Raw genomic sequence first — 23,127 nt, forward strand, 5'->3', positions numbered from 1 at the left:
TTAAGGTAAAAAAATCTCATTATTTTCATGACTTAGAAGGCAAATGAACTATAGATGAAAATCATTATATTAATTTCAGATCAGTCAAAACCTCATAATTCTGAAGATTTTGAATCCAACTTCAGTTTATTTTATTCACTTTTAGTTTACAAGAGCCAAGTGCTAAACCACTCCAAACTAATACCTTATGACTGGATCTGAGAAATCCTGATCCCAAAAATGGCAAGATTTTTCAGCTCTTCAGAATTTGTTATGCTAAGTAATCTCTCATTAAGTTTAGATCATGGAATGTGTGTTTCACTGGAAATAAAAGCACATTTATCTTTGAAGGAAATACTGCTATGCATAACTTAATTATTATTCCTACCACTGTATTGCTGAAAGGCCCAAACCCAGGGAAGCTTCAAGTTAGTGCAGACCCTGCACAAGGAAAAAGTGAAAATGGCTGTACTATCTGCACAAAGTTAAGAGTTTAAGACAAGGGACAGCATATGGATAAGGGCAGATGAGAAGAACAATGGAATAACAAGGCAATGTCACATTTCAGAACTAGAAATTATTAGTCCCAGCCTATCAGTATCCCACTCTAAGTCACTTACTTTATCAGCACTTGAATCTGAAGACATGATATGAAGAGCAGGGGATGCTCTCAAAAAGCCTCCACCAAGCATGAGGAAAGTATGAAAGGAACAAGGAGTGTTTTTTGGAAAAGGTAACAAGGTGAGCCTGGTGTTGAAACATCTGCACCAAAGAAACAGCATTAGGAGAGAGAAAAAAGTTCATGTGGGAGTTGAAGAAAAAGGGATATACAGCTCATGTATGATGTCAAGAGGGAGATGCAACAAGGACAACACAAAGTGGCAGAGGAGTAAAGCATTTGCAGCATCATTTTGAACAGACAGGAGCAGGCCGTGGCTGCATTTGCCAAGGCCAGATGAAAGGACATCACAGTAGCCAACTCACAAGACACCAAGCTGAGACAATAAACTTAGGTTTGCAGACCAGCAGAAAACATGTATTAAAAGGGAGTTCAGGAGTTCAGCAAGGCTTAGACATAGCCAGAGGCACAGTGAGCTCCAGAGTCCAGAATGACGTTTGGTAACAAGCAGGTTGCTGCAGAAACTAGGGAAGCAGTAGCTGGGATGTCCTAGAGGGAAGCAGGAGGAGATCAAGGTTTCTTTTCTGCTATATTGAAGTTGATGAGAAGATGTCAGAGAAAAATGTCATGATTTTATTCCAGACAGGGGGAGGCATAGCTGGGACAAGGAAGGCAGAAAGCAATCTGACTGTGCTCATAGCACAAAGTCCTAATGAGAAGCTGACAGCATGAGCTTGCTCCTAAAAACCTTTAGCTTTCACCCAAAGAAATGAAGAAAAGAATGAAGAACAGGCATATGTTTTAGTCTGAGCGATCTGTATTCAGCTTGTACCCCATGATATAGCCAAAACCAACCGACCAAAATATTAAAACCAGCACGAAGTTTCTCTGAACATTCTACCATTAACTGAAAGTTTTGCAGTTACAAATATCCAGTAAAAAATGCAAGACTTCCTAGAATAAGGTTTCCAATACAGTTTTATTTCTACTGCTTGAAAGTTCTCATGCTACAGTTTTTTCTGGTGTTTTCTTTCCCTGTATCTTAATTTATGTTACTTCTTTCTTCTCTCTGAGCAAAAATTCTAAAAAACCCTATTTTCGCATCTTCATAAGAGCTTCTCCTTAGTTAAACTGGTTTTTCAACATCAAGATGGGGTCCTACTATTAGACCCTTAAAACAAAAAGAAAGCTCTGCTTCAGACAGAAGTCTTCTTTTGGAGAGGGAGGCATGCCAAGGACCTCATGCAAGCCACCAGGGACTTTGCTATTGCTATTGATTGTCCAAGGAAGGTTCACAGCAGGATATAACTCCAAGACAAATAGCAGGATAAATAAATAATGTAGCTGTTATTCTGCTGACATGATTGCAAGTCTCTTCCCAGCAAATCTGCAAATGCTCATTCAGGAACCCAAACGAAACTTCAGATAAATGCAACTGTCCTGAAGTTACTGCATCAAAGAATTAGTGGGGAAAGCTTATTATCATGGGACAGACTATTCAGTCTACTCAGATACCCTGTAAAGGCTGTAAGTACAAGACTCAGCAGGAATCAGAGAATAATAGACAAGCAAAAATCATAGCATTTTTCTCAGTTTAATTTGTGACTCTGAAACAACTTTGGAAAAGCTTTCCTATGCTGTAATAGTTGTCATTGTTGGAAAATATTTGCTGGAATTCAAGAATCAAATTACTTTATTTTTCTTAATTTATTTTATAAGTGAAATCATAGTGTAATAGAATCAAATGAATATATGCCTTCAAGGCTACTACAGCTTTGTCTTTGGTCACAGCTATATCCTTGGCCAGCACCCTACACTGGAAGTGCACTACCAGCTCCATTCATTTGAACTTTGGGGCTCTGTGTTGTAGAGTTTTGTGGAGTACTGGTGGAACAGAAGGTAACAGTGGTTCACAGTCTGTGAGGTCTTTTGCAGCAAGACATTAAGATTAAGAAAGCAAAGGCCAGGAATCAGTTTCAGTGTCAAAGGGGAGCAAATGTGTCACAATCCATGGCTGATTCACATCACTTTGAAGGCAGTGCACTCCTTGAAAAACCACGACTGTTTTCCAGATGGGCCCCCTAAGGTGTTGCGCAATTCAACTTTGTACAGACAAGCACTGGCTTAATATAAAGTTATACAGAGAAGATTGTAGCTTTTGAATCCTGAGAGCTACTGCTGAGTATTGATGAAAAGTTATTTTTATGACCTACCTTGTCCATTAGGAATAGACTCTATCTAGAGGACTTTTTTTTTGCTTCCTACCACCCTGCTCTTCTCATTAGCTCTTCTTTATGAGGCTGAACTGAAATCAATGAACATATTTCATATCTAGATCTTTATTTTCTTCACACTTTAGTTTTCATTAGGCCTAAAGTGTCTGTAGTTTATTTTTCTATTTGCAAGTATTTAATGCCTCTAAGCTGTGTATTAGAATGCAAATACATACTCATGTGAAACCTTTGGCTTTATGAAGTGAATACACACAACATCCTGCAAGCACATGGCAATGCCACCACTGCAGCCATGCCCACCGATGCCTGCTGTCTTTGGGAACTCCAGCAGCCAGTACATCCTCCCTGAGACTCAGCTATTGCTGCAGGCTAACAGACCCTCCACTTCTTATCATTCCAACATGGCACTCCTAAATTATTTGTGTGGGAGTTAACAAAGTACAGCACCCCTAAATGCACATCTTAACTACACAGAAAAATGGGAAGGGACATGCAAATAAAGGAAATGCGAATTCCACTAAAAACAAGAGTTTTGAAAAAAACATCAGCAATGTCTTTAAAGTTGCACACCTGAAGGCTACAATAAACTTCCTGTGAAATCACAAGAAACTAGGTTCTCACCCTAGGATAGGATGAAGAAAGGGTATATAACGCACTGCGCAGAATGTGGATATGCTGAGTGAACTATCAGGTATGCCCACCAGCACAGCATGTAAAGGCAGCTGCTCCATCTGCGCAAGATCTCTTCCCTCTATCAAGTTTCCACTTCAGCTGAAATGTCAGAAATTGTTGTCTAGGGAGAAAAAAGCAGAATGTGCACCAAAGATGAAAGGCATCCAGGCATAAGCACATCGAGATGCCACTGTGGAGTCAAAAAAAGGAAAAAGGATTGGCTGATTTACATTAGAAAAAGAGGTATGTTTGCAAAGCCAGCATGCTTTCATATTTAAAGATGTAACACACATCAATAGTCTGTGATTACCTCACTCTGAATTACTGTATCCTATCATGGCTGCAGCAAGGGAGAAAAGACATTCTTGATTTCTCAGTATTAGAAAGGGGAACTACAGCATAAATTTGCATGTTGCCTTTCCATCTACATGCAGTTCTGCGCAGTATTAAAATTGCAGTTTAGGGACTATCTTCACAGTTTTGAAATCATATTTAGCAGAACACTTAAATATATTTACACTAAATGGAAAAATGGGATAGTGGTGGCAGCCTGAACTCCAAACTGAAAATCTGTATTTGACAGAATAAAAACCATATAAAAACAGTCTGTAGCTATTATTTGCCCAGTTCCCTCAAGAGAGGTAAAATGATTTATTCCTGTTGATGATTAGCCATGTGGTCCGGCTAACAGTAAGTTTTTATCTTCATCAGTGTCCAAGATGAGTATTTTCCTCCTCTCATTAAAAGTATTTGTATTTCTGTATTTCCAACAGTTCTTGAATGTTCATAAATGGGGGAGGGAGGGGGAAGACCAGTACAATGAAAGGTCATTTAGCTAAAAATTTCCAATATTTGGGGTTGGAAACAGTCTTGAACAGGGCAAGGCCCTTCATTCCAATGGGCTGTATCACAGTCCTTCATCATTGTTAATGCCATATGACAGCACCATTCCAAATTAGTGTTGGACTCCAAGCATTTTTTCCATTATTTTATGGAGCTGAAAATCTTTTCCAAGTGTGCTCACTGCTACCAATTTTACCTTGACATGCTGGATTTACATCCACAGGTACACCAGGAAGATGGAAAGACCAGATCCCCACGCTCGCCCTTCATTCCCCTACTTTCAGAACCTGGCAGCACCACAGGGTGGTGAGATGAGGGCAAAGTAGTTTGGCTTCAGTGCAACTACTCTGAAGCCTTCAGCATTGATCTGAACGAGAATTCCCAGCAAACAAGACCCTTCTGAAAAGGTCTAGCATGAGTCAAGGCTGGCAGCACATTCTCATCTCTCCTTCATCACAAAGTAGCAATTAGTCTCTTCCACTCTATAGCTGAGACCAACTTCTCTGTTCTCTTTGCCAGTAGAGGTTCTTGGCATTTCTTAAGGGCACTTACAATTTCTCACAGCAGCTGTATTCCACCCGAGAGCTCCCTGTTTGAGTTGGGACGCTGCTATGCAAAGGTCAGTTATTTTCAGCTCCTCTTTCCGATTCATTTGAAAAGGCAGCCTGATAACTGATGAGCCCTTTAGGTTCTTTGCAGGTAATGTCCTTCCACAGTCCAGTACTTTCACAAAAACATGATTAAAATGCAGCTGGTGTTCTCTTTAAGGCTCTGGTATATTATTAGCCCTATGTTAAGTCTGAAATTAAAAGAAAAAAATCTGATTTTTATTCATAGTTATTTAAATGTTCAGTTTCTTTCCAGTAGCTTTGCTACCCTCACACTGCATGTAATCAATACTGCAGTTGGTCATTCCCTGTTTGAGCTCTCTCTTGGTCCACATAGCACTACTTGCACAGGTGAATTCTCCTATTCTGTTGATGCTTTTTCTTACAAAATCATTGTTCAGCTTCTCATTTTTGAGAATATTTGTTTTAATATCCACGATTTCTGTCCTTGTCTAACCAGCTACTTTTGTTAGCTTAGCCTCATACTTTCTGGACATGTTTTTTGCAGTGATGTTTGCATTATTTGATCAATAATAATGCCACAGCACATAAAGATGTTTGCTAGTATCACCTTGAGCTGTTTTGCTCCTTAGTTGTTCAACTTAGAGAATGTTTTGCACATCTGTATACAGCTATGAAAATCTGACTTGGTAAGGCTGAAAGTTGTTCTGCAAGATCCTCTTGTACTTATACTCTGTCAAAGCCTTTGGAAACCAAGGAAGTAAGAGAAGCCTGTTCCTTTACAGACTCCTCTGTGATTGCTAAGACATATCATGACCATCAGAAGCACTGAGCCTGTTCCTGGTTTTGCATCCAGCGTCCCTTTACTTCTCTGAAGCCTCACCATCTTCCCAGGTCAGATTCAGGAAAATCACTCTGTCAGAGCAGTCAAATAGAGTTCCAACATTTTCCTTATTGAGGAAAAATCTCTTTTTCCCATGCTTCATCACAGAACTCCCTCAGTGTCATTAAACTGGTGCTGTCAGCTTTTTTGATGTGATTTCACAAATTTTCATCTCCCTTGAGTTTTTGAGCCTCTTGCACCTTGTGTCAATTCCAGGCTCATGGCTTCCAGCTTTTACTACTGATTGGCATGAGGGCTATCCGGAGCAAAGATTTCTTTGGAGTGATCCACACATCTGATTTCCCTTCTGTATTAGCTGTGAATAATTTTTCTTCTTTTCTCTTTGTTTGGCCCATTTCCCCCATTTCTCTCCCGCTGAAATGCTTCGTCTTTTCCCATTATAGCAGTAGCACCTCCTCTTTATCTGTTATATTTTTCATCTTTTTCTGTCTTTCCCTACAAAGCTTTTCACTAGTGGTTTAGCTTCTGCTACTTCTTCTGTACCTTCTTCAAAATTTTTTGTTCTTATCGTTTTGGAGTTCTTCCTTCTCTTGGCAAAGGGCTACATTTTCTGCATGTGACTTTCTCCAGTTATGACTCCTGCAGTTTAATACCATTGCTGCTGAGCTCATCTCAGAGCTGCTGAGTCATTTTCACCTGTGTTTGACAAAGCCTCAAATGAATTCTTCAGCATTGATCTGAGCTTTGTCACAGTATCTTTTTGCCATTCCATTTTGTTCTTTTGGCCAATTCTGACTACTGCTTGAAGTCACTACTTTGCTATTACATTTACAGGTTGGCAATGGTCAGATTGGTCAGTGGTACCAGAAATTTGGACCAACTGTGTTTTGAATGAACAAGCTGAATTTTGTTTTGCCACCTATCAAATGTGCAAGTCTACAAGAGTATCCACAAGGTTTTAAAAAAGAGACATGAAATCTAACTGAATGACTCTTTGCCAAGAGAGCAAAAGGTTTTCTGGTTTAGACTCCTGCCTCACTTCACAGTCTGTGCTGCATTACTAAAGAAGCAGTGAGTGATCCTTCCTGATCTGTCCTCCAAGTTTCCAACAACAAAATTATGGCCTTGTGGCACCAGATATTTCACCAAAAACACTGTGTTTAAACACCCTAGAAATATAAAAACCTATACAGAAATATAGAAATATCCTCCATGATTCCTTCCTGTTTGAATTGCTTTATACTTTGGGATCTATGATATTCTTTGCCAATGAGTGACATAAAGCAATTAAAAGTGGTGTAATGCAACTACTTCATCTTTTGAAAACATTTGAGAGATCTCTTGAACATTTGAGAGACCCCTTGATCCCTAATCCCCATAGCGATACCATAAGAGGAACCATGAATATATATATAAATATGTTCACACATCCACATCTCTCTGCTGTACATGATTTTATACCATATTTCCTGTCCTGTCTTTTCCTCTGTCATCCCTTGGTTACCTAAAAATAGTGCAGCTCACCTAGTCCTTTGAGACCATAATTTTTAAGAGCTTTTGGTGGCAGACCTTGGAAGAAGTATTCTCATATCCATAATCCCCCTCATGCTTATAATCCTCATTCACAGAGCTACAAATACATTTGTAGGGCATCACTTTCTCACAAAAGTGCACTTCCCACACTTGCCCACGGACCCAGTAGTTCTATTATTATTACTGTAACTCCAAATCTGCAGGTGTGTAAGTTGGACCTACTGGTCTTTAGTTCTTGTCACTATTATGGGGAGTCTTCATAAATACAGATGTCACATTTCCTATCTTCCATTGCTCCTCTACTGCTATTAATGTAAACTTATTACACAGTAAATAGTTCAGCAGTTTTCTAGACAGACGTCTGAAGAGGATTCTTTAGAGGAACCTTAGTAAGTTCTAGAAGAAGAGACTCAAAACTTCAGAGTCCTGTAAAAGTTCCTCCAAAAAGAAGCCTGGCTTTTAAAAGCCAGTCATCTGGCTTGCTATAGGCTTTGCCTGTTTATTACCATTCATTAACCACCAATATCTGAGTGGGAACTCACAAGCTGTTATTTACCAGGTTTTCTGTAGAGTCTTATTATTATGGCCTAGGTCAGTAATAAAGATCATGTCAAAATGAAAGTTGTATCATCACGTTTTGTCAGTAACACTTTGGCAGTAATTGTCCGGGTCTCTGTTCTCATCCATTCTCCATTCTCTGCCACGCTCTGTGGCAGTGCAGCACTCTGTCTTTTACCCATGGTTGGTGCTTCAGTAACTGCCTTGGATCTCGCGTATATTCCGCATTGTTGACAAAACTAGGCCGATGGCAATGTTCCATTTTAAGTACTGGTCATAAGAAGTGCAACCAGTATGATCTGAATAGCTGAGGTATTTCTTCACTTCCCTAAAATACTTAGGATCTGCATCTGCTCTTACTGATATGGTGATTTCTTAAGACAAAACAATGTCTTGTCACTTCCATCATAAGCTAAAGGATGCTTACAGACCTTTATCATTCTTTCTGTGAATTATTATACTCACAATATCACTGCCAAGGTGCCTGGGGTGTTTCTTCCCAAGTGCTTTCTGTTGGCAGACCTTAACTTTTCAGGACCTTAGCTTTTTGAAGGTAGTAATTATCAGGAGTAATTACCCCCATGAAGTACAAGCATTGAGAAGTCCTCTGCAGTCACTTTTACTAAAGAGGTTACCTGATCCCATTTGTATTCTGATTTTACTGATCAACAGCCGAATCAAAATGCCACAAATCTACTCTTCATTCCTTTCAGCACTGAAAGGGCTTTAATTTAATATCTTTTATTCTCAGCCCCCACCTTCTGCTCCCTTAAACACTTGGAAGTTTGCTTCTTGATATAGTAGCAGTACACCGTTCTTTCTGTTAAAATGTTGCATTAAAAACTATTTTTGCAACCATTTGAATATTGTAGTGCTACACGTGGGAGAGAATCCAAAGAAATGCTCTTCTCTGACACCCACACAGCACAATGGAAATGAGCAGTTTAACACAGCAACTTTAATCACAGACATATATACTAACCTAATTGTGGTTTGCTTCACTAACAGTTGGAAATTCTCAAAAAGGCAGATATTTTGAATATACTTCAATATGTGTTCTTTCATTTTCATGATTTTACCTCCTTGGCAGAGAGTACATACTAAGCTACCAGTTTTCTTTCTTCACTCCCAATTTCTGTCATTTCCCAATGTAACCAGCAGTTTCTCATGCAAATACTCATTGTTCTCAGCAAATTTACCCTCCATACAACTTCTCATTTCATGGTAAACACACAAGATCTTTTTCATGCTGTACCAGCAAGATAAAGAACATGAAAGGAATAGCCAAGAAAAACTCAACTGAATGACATGAAAAGCAATGAAAACTCTATCAGTTTCTATTCCTTGAAAACATCAATCAGAATGGAAAGGTTTGTTAATCACCATATTATTTTTTTTGTCTCATGTTTCCTTCCCTTTTCCTTGTGAGGTACACATTTAGAGAAAAGTCAACTTTCTTGTAAGGTACCAAAATTGTAACTGAATCCATCTCTGGTCAACTGAATGAACTGTAATGTCTCAAAGGCATCATTTTTCTTTCTAGGAAAAAGAATGCTTTGTTTTATGTCTGGTTCTCACTCATTCATATGTCATGATTTCTAATGGTAAGAGGGAATATGGAAAAAATACCAAACTTTTTCTTTATGACTGAAAAGCACTTCAGAAACAATGAAAGATGTGTATATGCCTCTTTAGTATTGCTTTGGTATGAAAGATTCAGATTCCATGTGTTTGTTTACTCACAGACTACTTTGGAGAAATGACTCATCATCACAAACGTAAAAATGTGCTTTTCATGACTAGCAGGTTTTGCGAAACACAAGATTTTTGTGTTATGTCTAATAAAGATATATCTTTTTACTGTAGCAGATATCTATATCAGAACTTATGCAAATGTACAAGTGCAAGAGTGTACACAGTTTTACATGTGTCTGATCTCAACCTATTTGTGAGAAAACATAAAAATTTCCTATAAAACAACCAATATTTCAGTGTGCAAAAAAGAAGCTGTCCAGCTTGCAATAGCTGCATATCACCTTGCAGGTCTAGAAATAGTTTTCACTCACAAGAAATGCTTCTGTCATTATGTTGTCTATGACATTAAAAGTGAGTAACATTACCATATTAAAACCTCACAAGATCAGAATGAAGTTCTTCTGCTAAGTTAATGTCAAGCAACTAAACAGATGCCTACAACAAACTTTTCATAACAAAAAACTTTATGAATACAATTAAGTCTGTAATTTGACTCATTTAAGGCAACATCATTAAATACAAAGACACTGTCAGAAACAGAAGAAGAAAAAAAAGGAATGTTATTGCTCGTTCTGTGATTTCCTGGCAGGATATTAAAGTCTTTCAAAATGAGCCATGCATCTGTAACACAGACACTGCAGGATCAGGAAGACCGGCGGATCAAGTGTTCCAAAAACCAAAATGGAAATACTTATCTGGTTATAGAATGTGGATGAAGCTATTAATTTCAATAATGTAGCATACTGTGTGCACACCTACGTCTCCCAAATGTAGGTAGTGAATATATGCCAGCTTCAGTTAATTTCTTTTTAGTAAATTTGAAGTTTCAGAGAATACTCTGCATTTACTGAGGCAACAGTGAGATTCCAAGAGATGTTACCAGATTTTCAGTGAGGTGAAAGTTGTTAGCTTAGTATATAAATGCTGCATCAGCAATTTAGAGACATTCCTTAATATACTCATGCTTTAGGAAAAAAATAATAATCTTTAACCATAGAATCACATTTAAACTCTCTAGGAACTAGAATTATTCAGAAAAAATTCTCTTTGCTGTAATTATTTTCCAGTTAGTCTCTCAAATAGATTGAAACCAAACATCATTTCCAATAGTGGCAAAATAGAGACCTTCAAGATCCCCAGTTTCTAAAATCCCCATGTCCCCCTAGATACGTGCATTATCAGTCTGATTTTCCAAAATTACTTTGAACATAATAGTTTCCTTGATTTTTGCTGAACGTCTATAAATGTAAGCATATTTCATTGGAAGAGACAAATTACTCAGCTTTTTTTTTTTTCCTCTAAAACTATATCAACAATTTAGGAAAACATTCCTGTTTTGGAAATCCCATCCTCCCCTTGTGCTGAGCTCCTAGCATGAGAAACTGACTCTCCAAATGGGAAGTTATACATCCGAGATAAATGATTGTGTACCACACAGTGAGCAGGAAGATCAAAGTAAAACACGCGGGTTTACCTTTGCCTTGCGGAAGTGGTAGACCACCAGCATGCTTATGAAATCCAGCAGCATACAGAGCGTTTGGAAGGAGATGATAGCCAGCCGTAAATACTTGTCCTCTTGTGCATAGCAGGGAGTATCATCTGTGCAGAAAGAACATCCTTCTCTGCAGGGTAGGCAGGTGTACACTTCCTCCGACAATTCACCACCAGAAAAGCGATTCTCTGCATCCTTTCCTGAAAGTATCAGAAGAGCAAGGGGAGACACCTTCAGTTGTACAGGATGGGGAGTTCAGCGCCAGTCCTCTGCTGGGCTTCCTCTCCCTCCCCTTCTCTCTCTTTAGGTTACAGGATAGCTTGGCCTGTGCTGTTTTTCTCACTGAACCATCCTTTATAACATTCAGAAAACACAGACCCATCTAGACATGAGGGAATGTGAACTTTAACATTAAACATAAAATGTTTTCCTGTTATATTTAAAGTGGGCTAAATCTGCACGGGAAATTCTACAAAGAAGGATTTTGAATGGGGAAAAAATTACATTAAATATTTGGGAATAAGGAAAGGATTTTACACAGACACATAAAGGGCAGACCCATTAACAACCTAATGTTCATAGTACAAACTCTGATCCTATTTCAGATTGTCCCTCAGTTTTATAAACATGCTATCTAGTGAATTAATGAGCTTCAAATTAGATAAAACCCCTCTTAATTAACATTTGTTCAACAGGCTGTTGCATGATTGCACTACTCTATCCCCAAAGCAAAACCAGTGCACTCAGACTAAGTATAATTTTCCATTGTTCACACAAGGACACCAGGAAGAAAACCTATTGGAAAGTTAATATTTTGTCTAGGAAAATCAATGACTCTTGAACTGACATCTCATCCATCAAAGTGAACCCATCAACAGTGCACACAGGATTCCTAATTCTTCTGATCCATGACACTGGCCCATAAACCCCTCTAAGGCTGCTTGCCCTACAGGCCATGAATAGAGTTAAAACGTAAAAGAGAAAGGGGGCAAAAAAAAAAAAAAGAATATTGTTAAATAAAAGGAAAAAATGGATTTGTGGAAAATGTTTATTATAGGCAAGACAACCTTAGGAACTCACAGAAACAAGAGAATGTGGCTAAAGCCAAATCAACGGTGTGTTAAAATATGTGATAACTGCTCTCACTTTTCACAATTCTAGAGAATTTCTTCAATTTCTTTGATCAAAACTCTCCTTCTCTGTCAGTGAAAGTAGTAAATCATGCATTGTTGAGTCCTCCAAGAGACAGCCTATTCCACCTATGCTGCACATGCACATAGCCTTCTTCAACTCTCTTCAGACTTTTAGCTTGAAACAATTGAAGGGAAGGTTATCTATACAGGAAATTACCTCTTGCTTTCTCAAATCTATGTCCAAATGCACATGAGCATACATCTGCTGCCAGGAAAAGCCTGGGAAATGGACACATACTCAGGTCTGTTTATCTGGCTTGTTGTTCCAGCAGCCCCATGCTCCTTGTCTTCAGTGTAGGATGCCTCGCTTCCACATCCCATAGTGAGCAGAGAACAGGATGGTGTTTCGCATGAAAATCATGAATTCCTCCTTGGAGATTTTCTTAAACAAAGATGTTGGAAACCTGAATATACCATAGTGCTGACTCATGTTGGAAGTCAGATTTTTAGATACAAGGAGCGAGCAAGAAAAGATCTTGCGCTTTTTTGACCCAGACTGTGTGAGACAGGAATGGAAATCTTGGAAAATAATGATGCTTGGGCATACCAAGCAGATGGAGAACCTCTAAGGAACATTAAGCTTGAAGATACCCTAGGACTGGAATTCCTCTTCAGAGCACACACCCATGGACCTCAGCCCTTTATCATTCCAAGAGCTTTAACAGAAACCACCTTCTCCAAATCTAACATTAAATCCCTGCTTTCTTAATTACAGCTAGAGCAACAGACTCATACTGTCCTCTGTCAGAGACAGAAGTCATAGCCTCCCATCTCCATATCCAAACCAAGAGTGCATTCCCTACTGTCCAAGTTTTCCACTTCATTTCCTCAACATTTAAGCTCATGTCAACCTGATTTTCCACCATATATCTGTTCCTTTATCTCTTCTATAGTTGCCCTTCAATTGGCCCATCTCTTTTAAACCTCACATTTCTGAGCCCCATGAGCCATTCATTAATATATTTTTATTGTGTCAACTAAATAAATTATTTGCAGTATAAAAACTTACACACTGAAAAAAATAGTTTAAAACCCACAGTTATGAGACTACTTGTCACAAATATTATATGAATATGGCTGGATAATTTTTCATGATCCTGAACTTGATGCAATCACTTTATTTCTGAAATGTTCAGCCTTGAAAGTCATTGCAAATACATTATATTCCATTTCATCAAGCAGCTTCTTATCTGAATCATATGTGGGAGTTTCTTCATGTGGATGCTCATCACATACTACAGGGCTAACAGCCAATAAACAGTTGCATGTTGAAGTATCCCATGGATATGACTTCATAACACAACAGCAAGCTTTTGTTTAGATGTGTCTGGCATCACGTTTAGAGGCTGCCCGGGGAGGTGGTGGAGTGACCGTCCCTGGAGGAGTTTAAGGAAAGACTGGACATGGCACTCGTTGCCATGGTCTATTCCATGGCAGTGTTTGGTCATAGGGTGGACTCAATGATCTCAGAGGTCTTTTCCAACCTACTGGATTCTGTGTTTCTGTGTGATTCCTCCTTATACCAAATAAAAGAATGATCAAAAAAAATTGATCTGAGATTTTCTACAATGTGATAAGGAACAATTAAAAATTCCCTTTTTTTTTTTTCCTTTTTCTTTTTTTTTCTCCTTGACAAAAAGAAAGAATTTTTTTCAGACTCTCTAAAATAAATTCTTGGGAAAGAACTGTTCATTGTATATACCACTGACAGGGATCTTGTCCACCCACACCCTTGCCCTGACTGCATGTCTCAGGGCACAGCTGCCCAATGCATAGTTGAACATTTCTGCCCTTTTTGTCTGGTCCTGTCCTCTCTTACCAAAGCCAATGTACCATCAATTCAAAACACAGTCCAAGCCAAGCCTGGAGTGCCTCTAACAGCACTGCTAGATGTTTCATTGTGCCTTCTCCTATCTCAGCAGTTCTTTGGGATTACACATCTCCTGCAGTGAATAAAAACAGTTTTTCCACCTCAAAAGATGACAAAAGATTCTAGACACTGATAAGGTAGATGGAAAAGAAGTCATTTCTGCTCTGTGTAAGGCAGCAGCAGTTTTAGCACTGTCACAAATGAGATGGAAGCAAACACTGTGCTGCAGGAGTTAAAACTGAAAATGAGGAAGGTGTAAAAAAATACCATTCTAAAGGAAAGAAGAACAGAAAAAAATGCAGCAAACCAAAAAATAAAAAGGATAAAAAAGAAGGAGAAAAGAGCAAAGCAAAGTAGGTGGAATGTAGGAATAGAGACACAAACTAACATGAAGTATAATAAAACAAAAAAAGCTTAAATGTTTCGTCTATTTCCAGTCTACCATATTTTTTTCTTAGCTCTTCTCTCTTCTATCCCAGCCTTATTTTCCTGTGTGATTGGCCCATCTGTTTTTGAAATGTTCTCCTGAGGGCAACTCTTCATCAGCTGTGGTTCTCCTAAGGACACTTTGCCACGCAAGGGATGCCTCAGCAGCTGCGACATTGCCAGCTGAGATCTTCCTGCGAAGTAAGAATGGCACCACAGACCGCTGAGAGCCAGGGCAGGGATTGCTTTGTCCCTAACCAAATCATCCTGCACTCCAGTCAGAACTCAGCACAGGAACACAGAGAGCACAGTGCATGCTGAGCACTGAGCAGAACAAAAGACTGATTCTGCTCTTGTTCTATAAGTGAGTAAATTAGGAACACTCCAGTCACATCAGCAATGTTGCAGTAACTTAGTGAGAATATACCTGGACCTCTTGGCACCAAAACCTGGTCATCAGCCATGGTCATAAGCCTCACCCCAGAAAGGGATCACTGAAGTCAGTGACAACCTTCCTATGTGCAAAGATCTGCACATGTGAGTTCTGTTGAAGAAGCAAAGCCAAAAGGCAGGTGTAAAAAATAGGAATTCCTGTTGAACTCGAAACCCCTCTTGGAAATTTTTATGTGATCATGGCAATGTTAGAGACAGCAAAGTCCCATACTCAGACAAAAGAGCCACTGCTGGTGCAAGCAGAGCAGGTTTCACATCCAAACAGCAAGAGCTGAGAATTTCTGCAATATATGGATGATGCATTGCTAAAGAGCAAACTTCAAGGTTGAACAAAGCACCATTGTTCTGCTAAGGATTTTCCAGTGCAAACCTGATTACCCCAGGAGGCAGAGAACAGAAGTGCTTTGGAGAAGGGTGTTACAGGAATGTTAAAATATAAGTAGTCAACAGTTAGTCTATTCTACCTACGTTAATAGTGCTACCTAAAAATAAGCCATTAGGAGAAAGTGCATAATCATGTACTCAAGCACTTACAGGTTAATACAACCTGTGTACATGAAATGTGGTTTTTTCTAAAATCAATTTCCAACCTCAAAACACACCCTGGAAGTATGGTAATAACTTTGTGCCCTTCTAGTACCCAAGGTCCTCATTAACACATGTAGAAAAAATAGAAAGGTTTTACATATTTTGGCACCATCAGTTCTGAAGAACGAACACAGACTTGGGAGGGAAATGCCATCCTGCCTGGCTTCTTATTCAGTAAGAGAACAGCCTGAATTCCAGCTGTGCTCCTGTCCCACAGTCTTTGGGAACCTGCAACACATGCAGCCTCCCTGGGAACAGCAACACCATGCTGCTTTAAGATAGAAAAGCAACTGATTTGCAGAATCTTTCCTACACAAGACACTATTTATGTCACGTTGCAGGTTCCCAAAGAGTCTTCCAGTAAACTCTGTAGAGTATTCAATGTCTGTGCAAAGCCATATCATACAGCTATCTTTCAGACTCAAACCAAGGCATTTATCTGGGCCTAAAGCAGAACCTTTCCCCCACTCAAAAGCTGGACACTTCGGACACAATGTGCAACTGTAGTTAACCATGTTTTGCTGCAGAGCAGAATCCCAGTGTCATCGAGAAATGCTCCCACGTCAAGACACAATACAACCCAATTTTTCAATGGAGTGGAGTACAAAACTGGTCATTTTTTCCTATCTATCTTCTTTCTTATATCTTGAGACCTGCAAATCTTTGCTGCCTCCTTATTTTTTCCCACTAGGAATATTTTCTAAATGATTAACATTTCTATTCAGTTTCATCTCTTTTATCATCAGATTTCACCAACCTAGCTCCACAAAGAGATCTTCAGGTCAGACAGCTTCTGTCAAAACTGCTTGCAGAATTCGTGTTTAGAGTTCCTATGTTAACATAATTTTGAACCACCAGATACATACTACAGCCATTTTAGCCATGTTAGTTTTTTCCTCTGTTCTTTTTACAGAATGCAGCTGTGTGACAGGGCCAAGTTTCCTTTGAATCACAGACTTTCCTCATTACTTTAGTCATTTCCAGTCTCACTGTTCACTTTTTGAAATCATCTATACAACTTGGCAGATGGAGCTTCATCTGGATGAATTAAAAAAGTTCTTCATTACTGTTCCAAAACTCAAGTTACCTCACAGCAACAAAGGCTCAAATCAAACTGGCCTCCCACATGCTACAACATCAGCATATACAAACTTTCTTGAGACATATTTCACTTTATCAGGCGCTAAATAGCCATTTTAAGGTAACTATATGGACTCTTCATTCTACAGCAAATGGAGAAAAAAAATGGAGGTATTACTTTTTCCACCTAAAGACAAATCATCCTCCAGAGGAGTCATGCTCTTCATGCTGACTGCAGTTGAAACCTAGGTGACTAATACATACCAAGCATATATATTTTGCACAACTGATATGAAATAAAATTAATCTCATCCCTAATGATCACTGTTGTTATGATCTCTAGCCACATTTCTGCATGTGTTCTAGAGCATTTGGTATGACAAAAATCAAAGTTTTTCTTTATATGCTCTCTCAAGGAATTAAATCCTAATTCCACCAGAAGTCACTGCACTTCAGGAAGAACCAAACATCTTCCTTACTCTAGCAAAAGGTTCACACAGCCCAGAGAAACAGCACTCTCACAAGGCTGCCTTCTGCAACACTTTACAATATGAAAAGGGAAAACAGTCAGCAGATAAACTGTTGAACAAACTGTGCTATTTATTCTACAAATATATACAGAAAACATTATATACCCTATATATATATTTATGTATTTTTTTACTTATATATATGCACACATTAAGTGCTGATTAGTACTAGAGGTATTTCTCTAGGGGAACAGAAACAGCTATTTGCACACAAGGCAGGAGATAATGCACACAGTCCTGGACCAGGCTCAGTGAAAGTTACTCGTTGCCATTCCCTGGATATCTCACACAAACTGATCTCACAGTGAGAGCTGATGACATGAACCTCTGGTGAAAAGATGGTGCAAAGAAGCTGGGCATGATATGAACCTGAAAGTAGGAGGCAGAGAAGGATACCCTGTTACACTTCCAAGCAGTAGCTTTGCACCTGTGACTGCAGCATGAGCTCTACCAGTACAACTGTAACAATTTCAGCACAAAATCTGTACAGAGACTTGGTCATAGGATGACAGTAACAGACACCAGCTTTGGGCATGCAGTTTGTCTGTCTTCCCTGCTGAGCATCAGCCAAGTTCTGTTTCTCCTGTTGTGGGCAACACAGTCTAAGAGCCATACGATGTGTGTCCTGGGCATGTGCAGGATGTATGTCATCCATACATCCAGCCCAACAGACTCCCAGGCTTGAACCACCTCTATTACCTCATCAGCACATAATAGAGTTTGGATGCTCCTTTGAATTCTCCTTTGCAAATGAAGTAAAATGAAAACAATTAAAGCCCGCACAAAGCCAGAGGCTAGGGCATTCTCATTTCCTCTGGCTAAACAGAAAATGAGTAGATTAATTTTCAGAATACTTGTGCATGAGCCCAGATGCCAGAAATCTCTATTTCCCCTTAGCAAGACTTCTTTTCATGTTTTTTAATTTATTTACAAATCAAATATTCTTCAAGTGGGTATGTTTTACAGGATTCTCAAGAGTATCGTGAATGACAAACCAAAGGGCTAGAACTCCTTAAGTGATTATATAATCCGAGAGTTGCAAACCACTGGGATTTTACTGTATAACCCTGATGAGGATAAAAAGCAGCTCTGCATTATTAATGCTAGCTCTCTTTTATTTATTTTTTTTTTTTACTCAAGCAAAGGCACTTACTCTGAAAGCTGTTCACTGAGAAGATGTTGGGATGATAGAATCCAGCCTTGCAAATACATTTGTAGGCTCCAAGCACAAATCCAAGGCCTTTAATTGGCATGCACTGTGAGAAAGGAAAAAAAAAAAAGTCATGCAGATAATCATACAACTGGATACTCAGATGTACATTCAAGCATAAAAACATTACAAGATTCTCTGCGCAGACTTCTAAGAACAAATAGGCACTCCTTCCAGACTGACAGTACTTTCTCAGCAGCTTTTCCCATAGTCATATATCACTCCAGTTTTTTTGCCTTGTTGTTCATCTCCAACAAAGAGCAAAGACAGCTATAATCAAGCCTGTCCCACTGATAAACTGACCAAGTGACAAATTTGACTCTTGCACATTTGATCTAGACAGGACATCAGACAGTTGTGGTTTTTCCTGAGGGGTTTCCAGCACTTTTTCCCAGCCCAGCAGGTGGGTTTCAGACAGCTGGAGCTCACACCACATGAGGAAGACCATGAACACCTGCAGCCAAGCCCCAACCTCCTGCTGGCAGCACATGCCAGTGCCCCTGCAGCCACAGCAAAGTGGAGATAGTCCAGCTAAGAGAAAGACAACAACTGGTTACAGAAAATGGCTGCAGACATAAATCTGACCTGGGTGAAAGAGAGAAAACCTACACCAAGAGGAGCCCCTTACTTTTAAAATCTCTGGTAATTTTTCAAGGTAGCAATGTGTGAAACAGGTTTTGTTTAAACTCAGCTTCACGCTTGCTTAGTTTTGACATCAGGTCAGCCACAGCAAATTTATTACCATGACAGAACATCTACTGTCAGACCATTTCTGTACATCAAATAGACTTTGCCTAGTACAGAGGGAAGAAACAGTCCAGCAACATAAAGGTAGAAACACTTGTAAAATGATGATTCCCAGTACAGTTTATTTCACTTCATCAGATGAAAGTAGTCTACTATACTAGCTGCCTTTCCCATGAGTACAGGTGTACCTATAGTGTAGGTGTACCATGAATATGAACTAGACACTAGCAGTTCCTCAGTGACCAACTGAATGATTTAACTAAAACAGCCTCTGTCCTCTCACCTCCATATTTTTTGTTTGTGACTGTCTGTGACTCTAGGATATGCTTCAATATCTAACTGCCTGTGACTGGGAGGAAGATGCAGAGGACAGAGTTCAGCAAAAAATACCTGAGTACAAAAAAATCAAATGTACACCAAGAGAGGACAAGTCTGTACTGTAGACACTTGAGAAAAACTCAGGAAAAAAAAGTTAAGAGTCTCGTATTATCTCAAATTTCAGCTTTTTGACATAATTCTGCCTGATGTTAGGAGAGCCACTTTGCTTTTCTTTGCCTCAGTTCCCCAGATAGCATTGTCTCTTCTTGCACTCTGCCAATCTGATGGCAGTGCAGGCAGTGCAGGCCTGCAGGCATTATTGGAAAACAACTAGTAAGTATGAAACTGGTATGCAAGAACACTGAAAATTCATTCAGCCTTTGTACAGACATGAAAGAAAAAAAAAAAAAAAAGGAAAGAGAAGGCCCAAACCTATTTTTTTTTTTTTTCACACTTTATCTTCACCCTGCAGAAATGTGACTGTTGACAGGGTGAGGGACGGGAGAAATTGAAGTGGGATGAGTGTGTGTGCAAGTCCAATGACAGCCAAACCTCTTTAACCAAGCACAAAAAGGTAGTTAAAGTAGCAAAAAGACTTTTTCAGAGAAAAATTCTCATCACCTTTCTGGCTTCTTGCTCTGTAAGATGAAGATACATGCTGCTGTAGAGACTGTATTTTTTTTTGAAGGAAAGGAAGAAGCAGCTCCTACTGTTTTGTGTGAACACTGCAGCACCCCTAGTACTGCATTCATAATCCTTTGCCACTGAACAAATCCATAGAGTCACAGAATTGTTCATATCAAATATGCTGAAGGTTCATGAATCTGTTCTGCATTAAAACAAATGCTTTACCAATGATCCTTTCACAAACATCCAATATTCACGCCAAATAAACGCCTGTAACTTTTATTTTATTGTCACTGAGCAGTCTAGAACTTGAAAATGGACAAAATACTTCAAATGCTGTTATCTTTCATTGGTCTAGGACATTATCCTTGTTTCCAGATGTTGGCAGCTGTAATACAGCTTAAAAACCATCAGTCAAATTGTTTCTTGCAGTCCACATAATCCCAAGCAAAGGCGTAATAGAGATCAGAATATCATGTTGAAAAGTGGGATGCAGAGAAGGAGAGAAAGAAGCCTAGATCCCTTTAGATGCAATTTCAAACTCTGAAATTCCACTGTGCTCAACATTGCATGCAAACAGAACTATTTACAGCCTCAGTTTTTTAAAGAAATTGCAGCATCTAGACAGGAAAAAACACTAAATACCATGAGACCAAAAATGGGAAAAATACTTTCTCTGGAAAGAAAAAATTTCATTCTTTTTACAAAAGATTTAACGGATAATATTTTATTAAGCAATGGTGGTAAATATTATGGTGAAAAGGGTAATAAATAAACTGTTTTCTGCTATACAAAAGGAGTTTAGCAAACGCAGTCCAGATTTGTTTGTAATGTTTATTTACAGATAAAGGCTTTTCCTGTAGGTGAATCTGTAGGTGAATCTACACAATACACAGCAGGTACAAGTAAGCAGCTTTTGTCCTTGCCCTGACAAGTGGCACCTGTTTCCAGTGGCCCCAGTGGCAGACTATGAGCCCAAGCCCTGCAAAGCTGTACTAGCTCAGCCCACAGAACTGGCCATGGGCTTCAGACCCTCAGGAGCACAGGAACTCAGTGATGCACAACATGCTGTGTAGACACAGCCAGTAAAATATTAATCTGCTGCTAAATTACCTAAGATTTGATCCATATAGAATTTAGCATTGAATAAAAGCAGATGTGTGAAAAATATCTATTTCCACATAAGCAAAAAAGAGGCAAGCATAAAACTGACCTGGTTTCAAATTTCATTATAAATGTGAAAGCAAAGCTCTGGGAATAAACCCACCATATTCCTGAGTATTTTTGCCTCATCAGTAGTCATCAGCTTTTTTAAAACCATACTTTATTCAATTCATAAAAGCAGCTACCTTAGGTAGCTCCATTTAGGCTTGTATCACACCTCCTATGTGCCAGCAGCCAGTGTTGAGGCAAACAGTGAAAGATGCAGGTGGCTATTGAATGATCCTTCACCCATATGGCCTTCAGGACATCACACTCCTAAATGGAATTGGTATCGCTTTAACTTCCAGTCATTAGTTCTTATAGATAGCTTGGTTACAATTAAGATCAACTTTATCATCATGTTTGCTAAAGAGAGAGTAATAGATGTCTGTAGAATTCACACAGTGCATTTATTCCACTTGTCTCTTCCCTGGTATTATATTTTTAGCTTTACAGCAGTAGTATAATGTAATGACTCCCAAGCTTTATATAGTAAGCTTTAAATCATATGTTCAGCTCAAAAAAAAATTAGATATTCCATGAATATTTATCTTGAAATTATAAATTAATAGCTCTTGAACCAACACAAGATTCTAACACATTTAAACACAACATCTAAACCAGTTTTTTAAAAGTTTGTATTGGTTTAATTTTATGCTGCGTGTTGTAAAGGACTAAGTTGGTAAAACCTAATGCAATAAAGATTATCTCTGTTGGAAAGAAAATAAACCCTTCAAATAACCTGTGCAATTGCTTTGGAAGTCTGAGCCAAAGCCCTTCATCAGATGTGATTAGCCAGAAACCAAGTGACAAAGTATTCAGCAGACACACAAAGCAGGTGCGACATCCAGAAGGGGAGAACAGGGCAAAAACAAACTAGTAGTTTACAAGAAAGCATGTGGCATCGTGTCCCACATGTAATTTAGAGACTCAGAGATAAAGCACTAAACAAATCCATCTTTTGGCATTCTGGAGCAGAGGGGGTAAAACCAGTAATTTTAGAGTTTAGGAGAAAAAAAATAAAGAAAAAAAGAAAAAAGACTAAAAATGCAGCCAGCCTTGAGTTGGGTATTTCAAGTTTCTCTAAAGAGCAGCTTTCAAAATCTGTATTTCCACATGCATACAGCAGTGAGAATGTCTCCCTTTTCTAAAGTCAACTCCTTGTTCAAAGGACATAGTAAGAGCAATGTCAGGATAGATAAAGCTTAACAAAGATATTACAAGTCAGCCCATGTTTCTTTGCTTTGGTTAGGGGCAGCACATAAGGGATTCCTAGAAATTGCAATGTGTAGAGTAATTTTGTGCCTGGCACACAATAGCAGCTGGAGCAGGTTGGTGGCCTGCAAGACCCCAGGAGGATTTTTCTGATCCTGCTTACCACTCAAGTCAAGCACACTCACTCATTAAAAAAAAACCAAAAGAAAAAAAACCACCAACAACAACAAAACAAAAAACAAACAAAATAAAAGGAAACAACAACAAAAAAGAAGATAAAAGCCAAAGTCTCCTTGCCTAAGTCAGTGACAGCTCTGTCATTGACAAGGCTTTACCCACTGCATTTTCTCACTTCATTTACTCTTCAAGACCAGAGTGTTGTGTTACACTGTGTTTGCAGCCCCACAAGCGAGCAGTGAGCACATCCATGCATCCATGAACCTTGTGCATCACCTGGGAGGCCCTGCTTGCCTCCAGACAGCTTAGGAGGCAGCCAGCTTGCCAACCACACTACTCATTAACCTTTCTTTTCAAATACAACATTTTGTTTCCAAGAGACAGGACAGGGT

At 39.0% G+C, this 23,127-nt stretch overlaps 1 protein-coding gene across 1 annotated transcript in view; it reads right to left on the reverse strand.

Annotated features, from left to right (window-relative positions):
• GPR158 (G protein-coupled receptor 158) overlaps nt 1-23,127 on the reverse strand; it is a gene marked incomplete at both ends in the record, with an annotated part of 187,253 nt that overhangs the window by 86,272 nt on the left and 77,854 nt on the right. Inside the window, 2 exons of the mRNA XM_082300225.1 lie at nt 11,081-11,298; nt 18,392-18,494. Coding sequence (XP_082156351.1) covers nt 11,081-11,298; nt 18,392-18,494 — 321 coding nt within the window. The remainder of the gene's footprint in view (nt 1-11,080; nt 11,299-18,391; nt 18,495-23,127) is intronic.

This window comes from Coloeus monedula (genome assembly GCF_965178545.1).
Source record: "Coloeus monedula genome assembly, chromosome: 1".
NCBI lineage: Eukaryota > Metazoa > Chordata > Aves > Passeriformes > Corvidae > Coloeus > Coloeus monedula.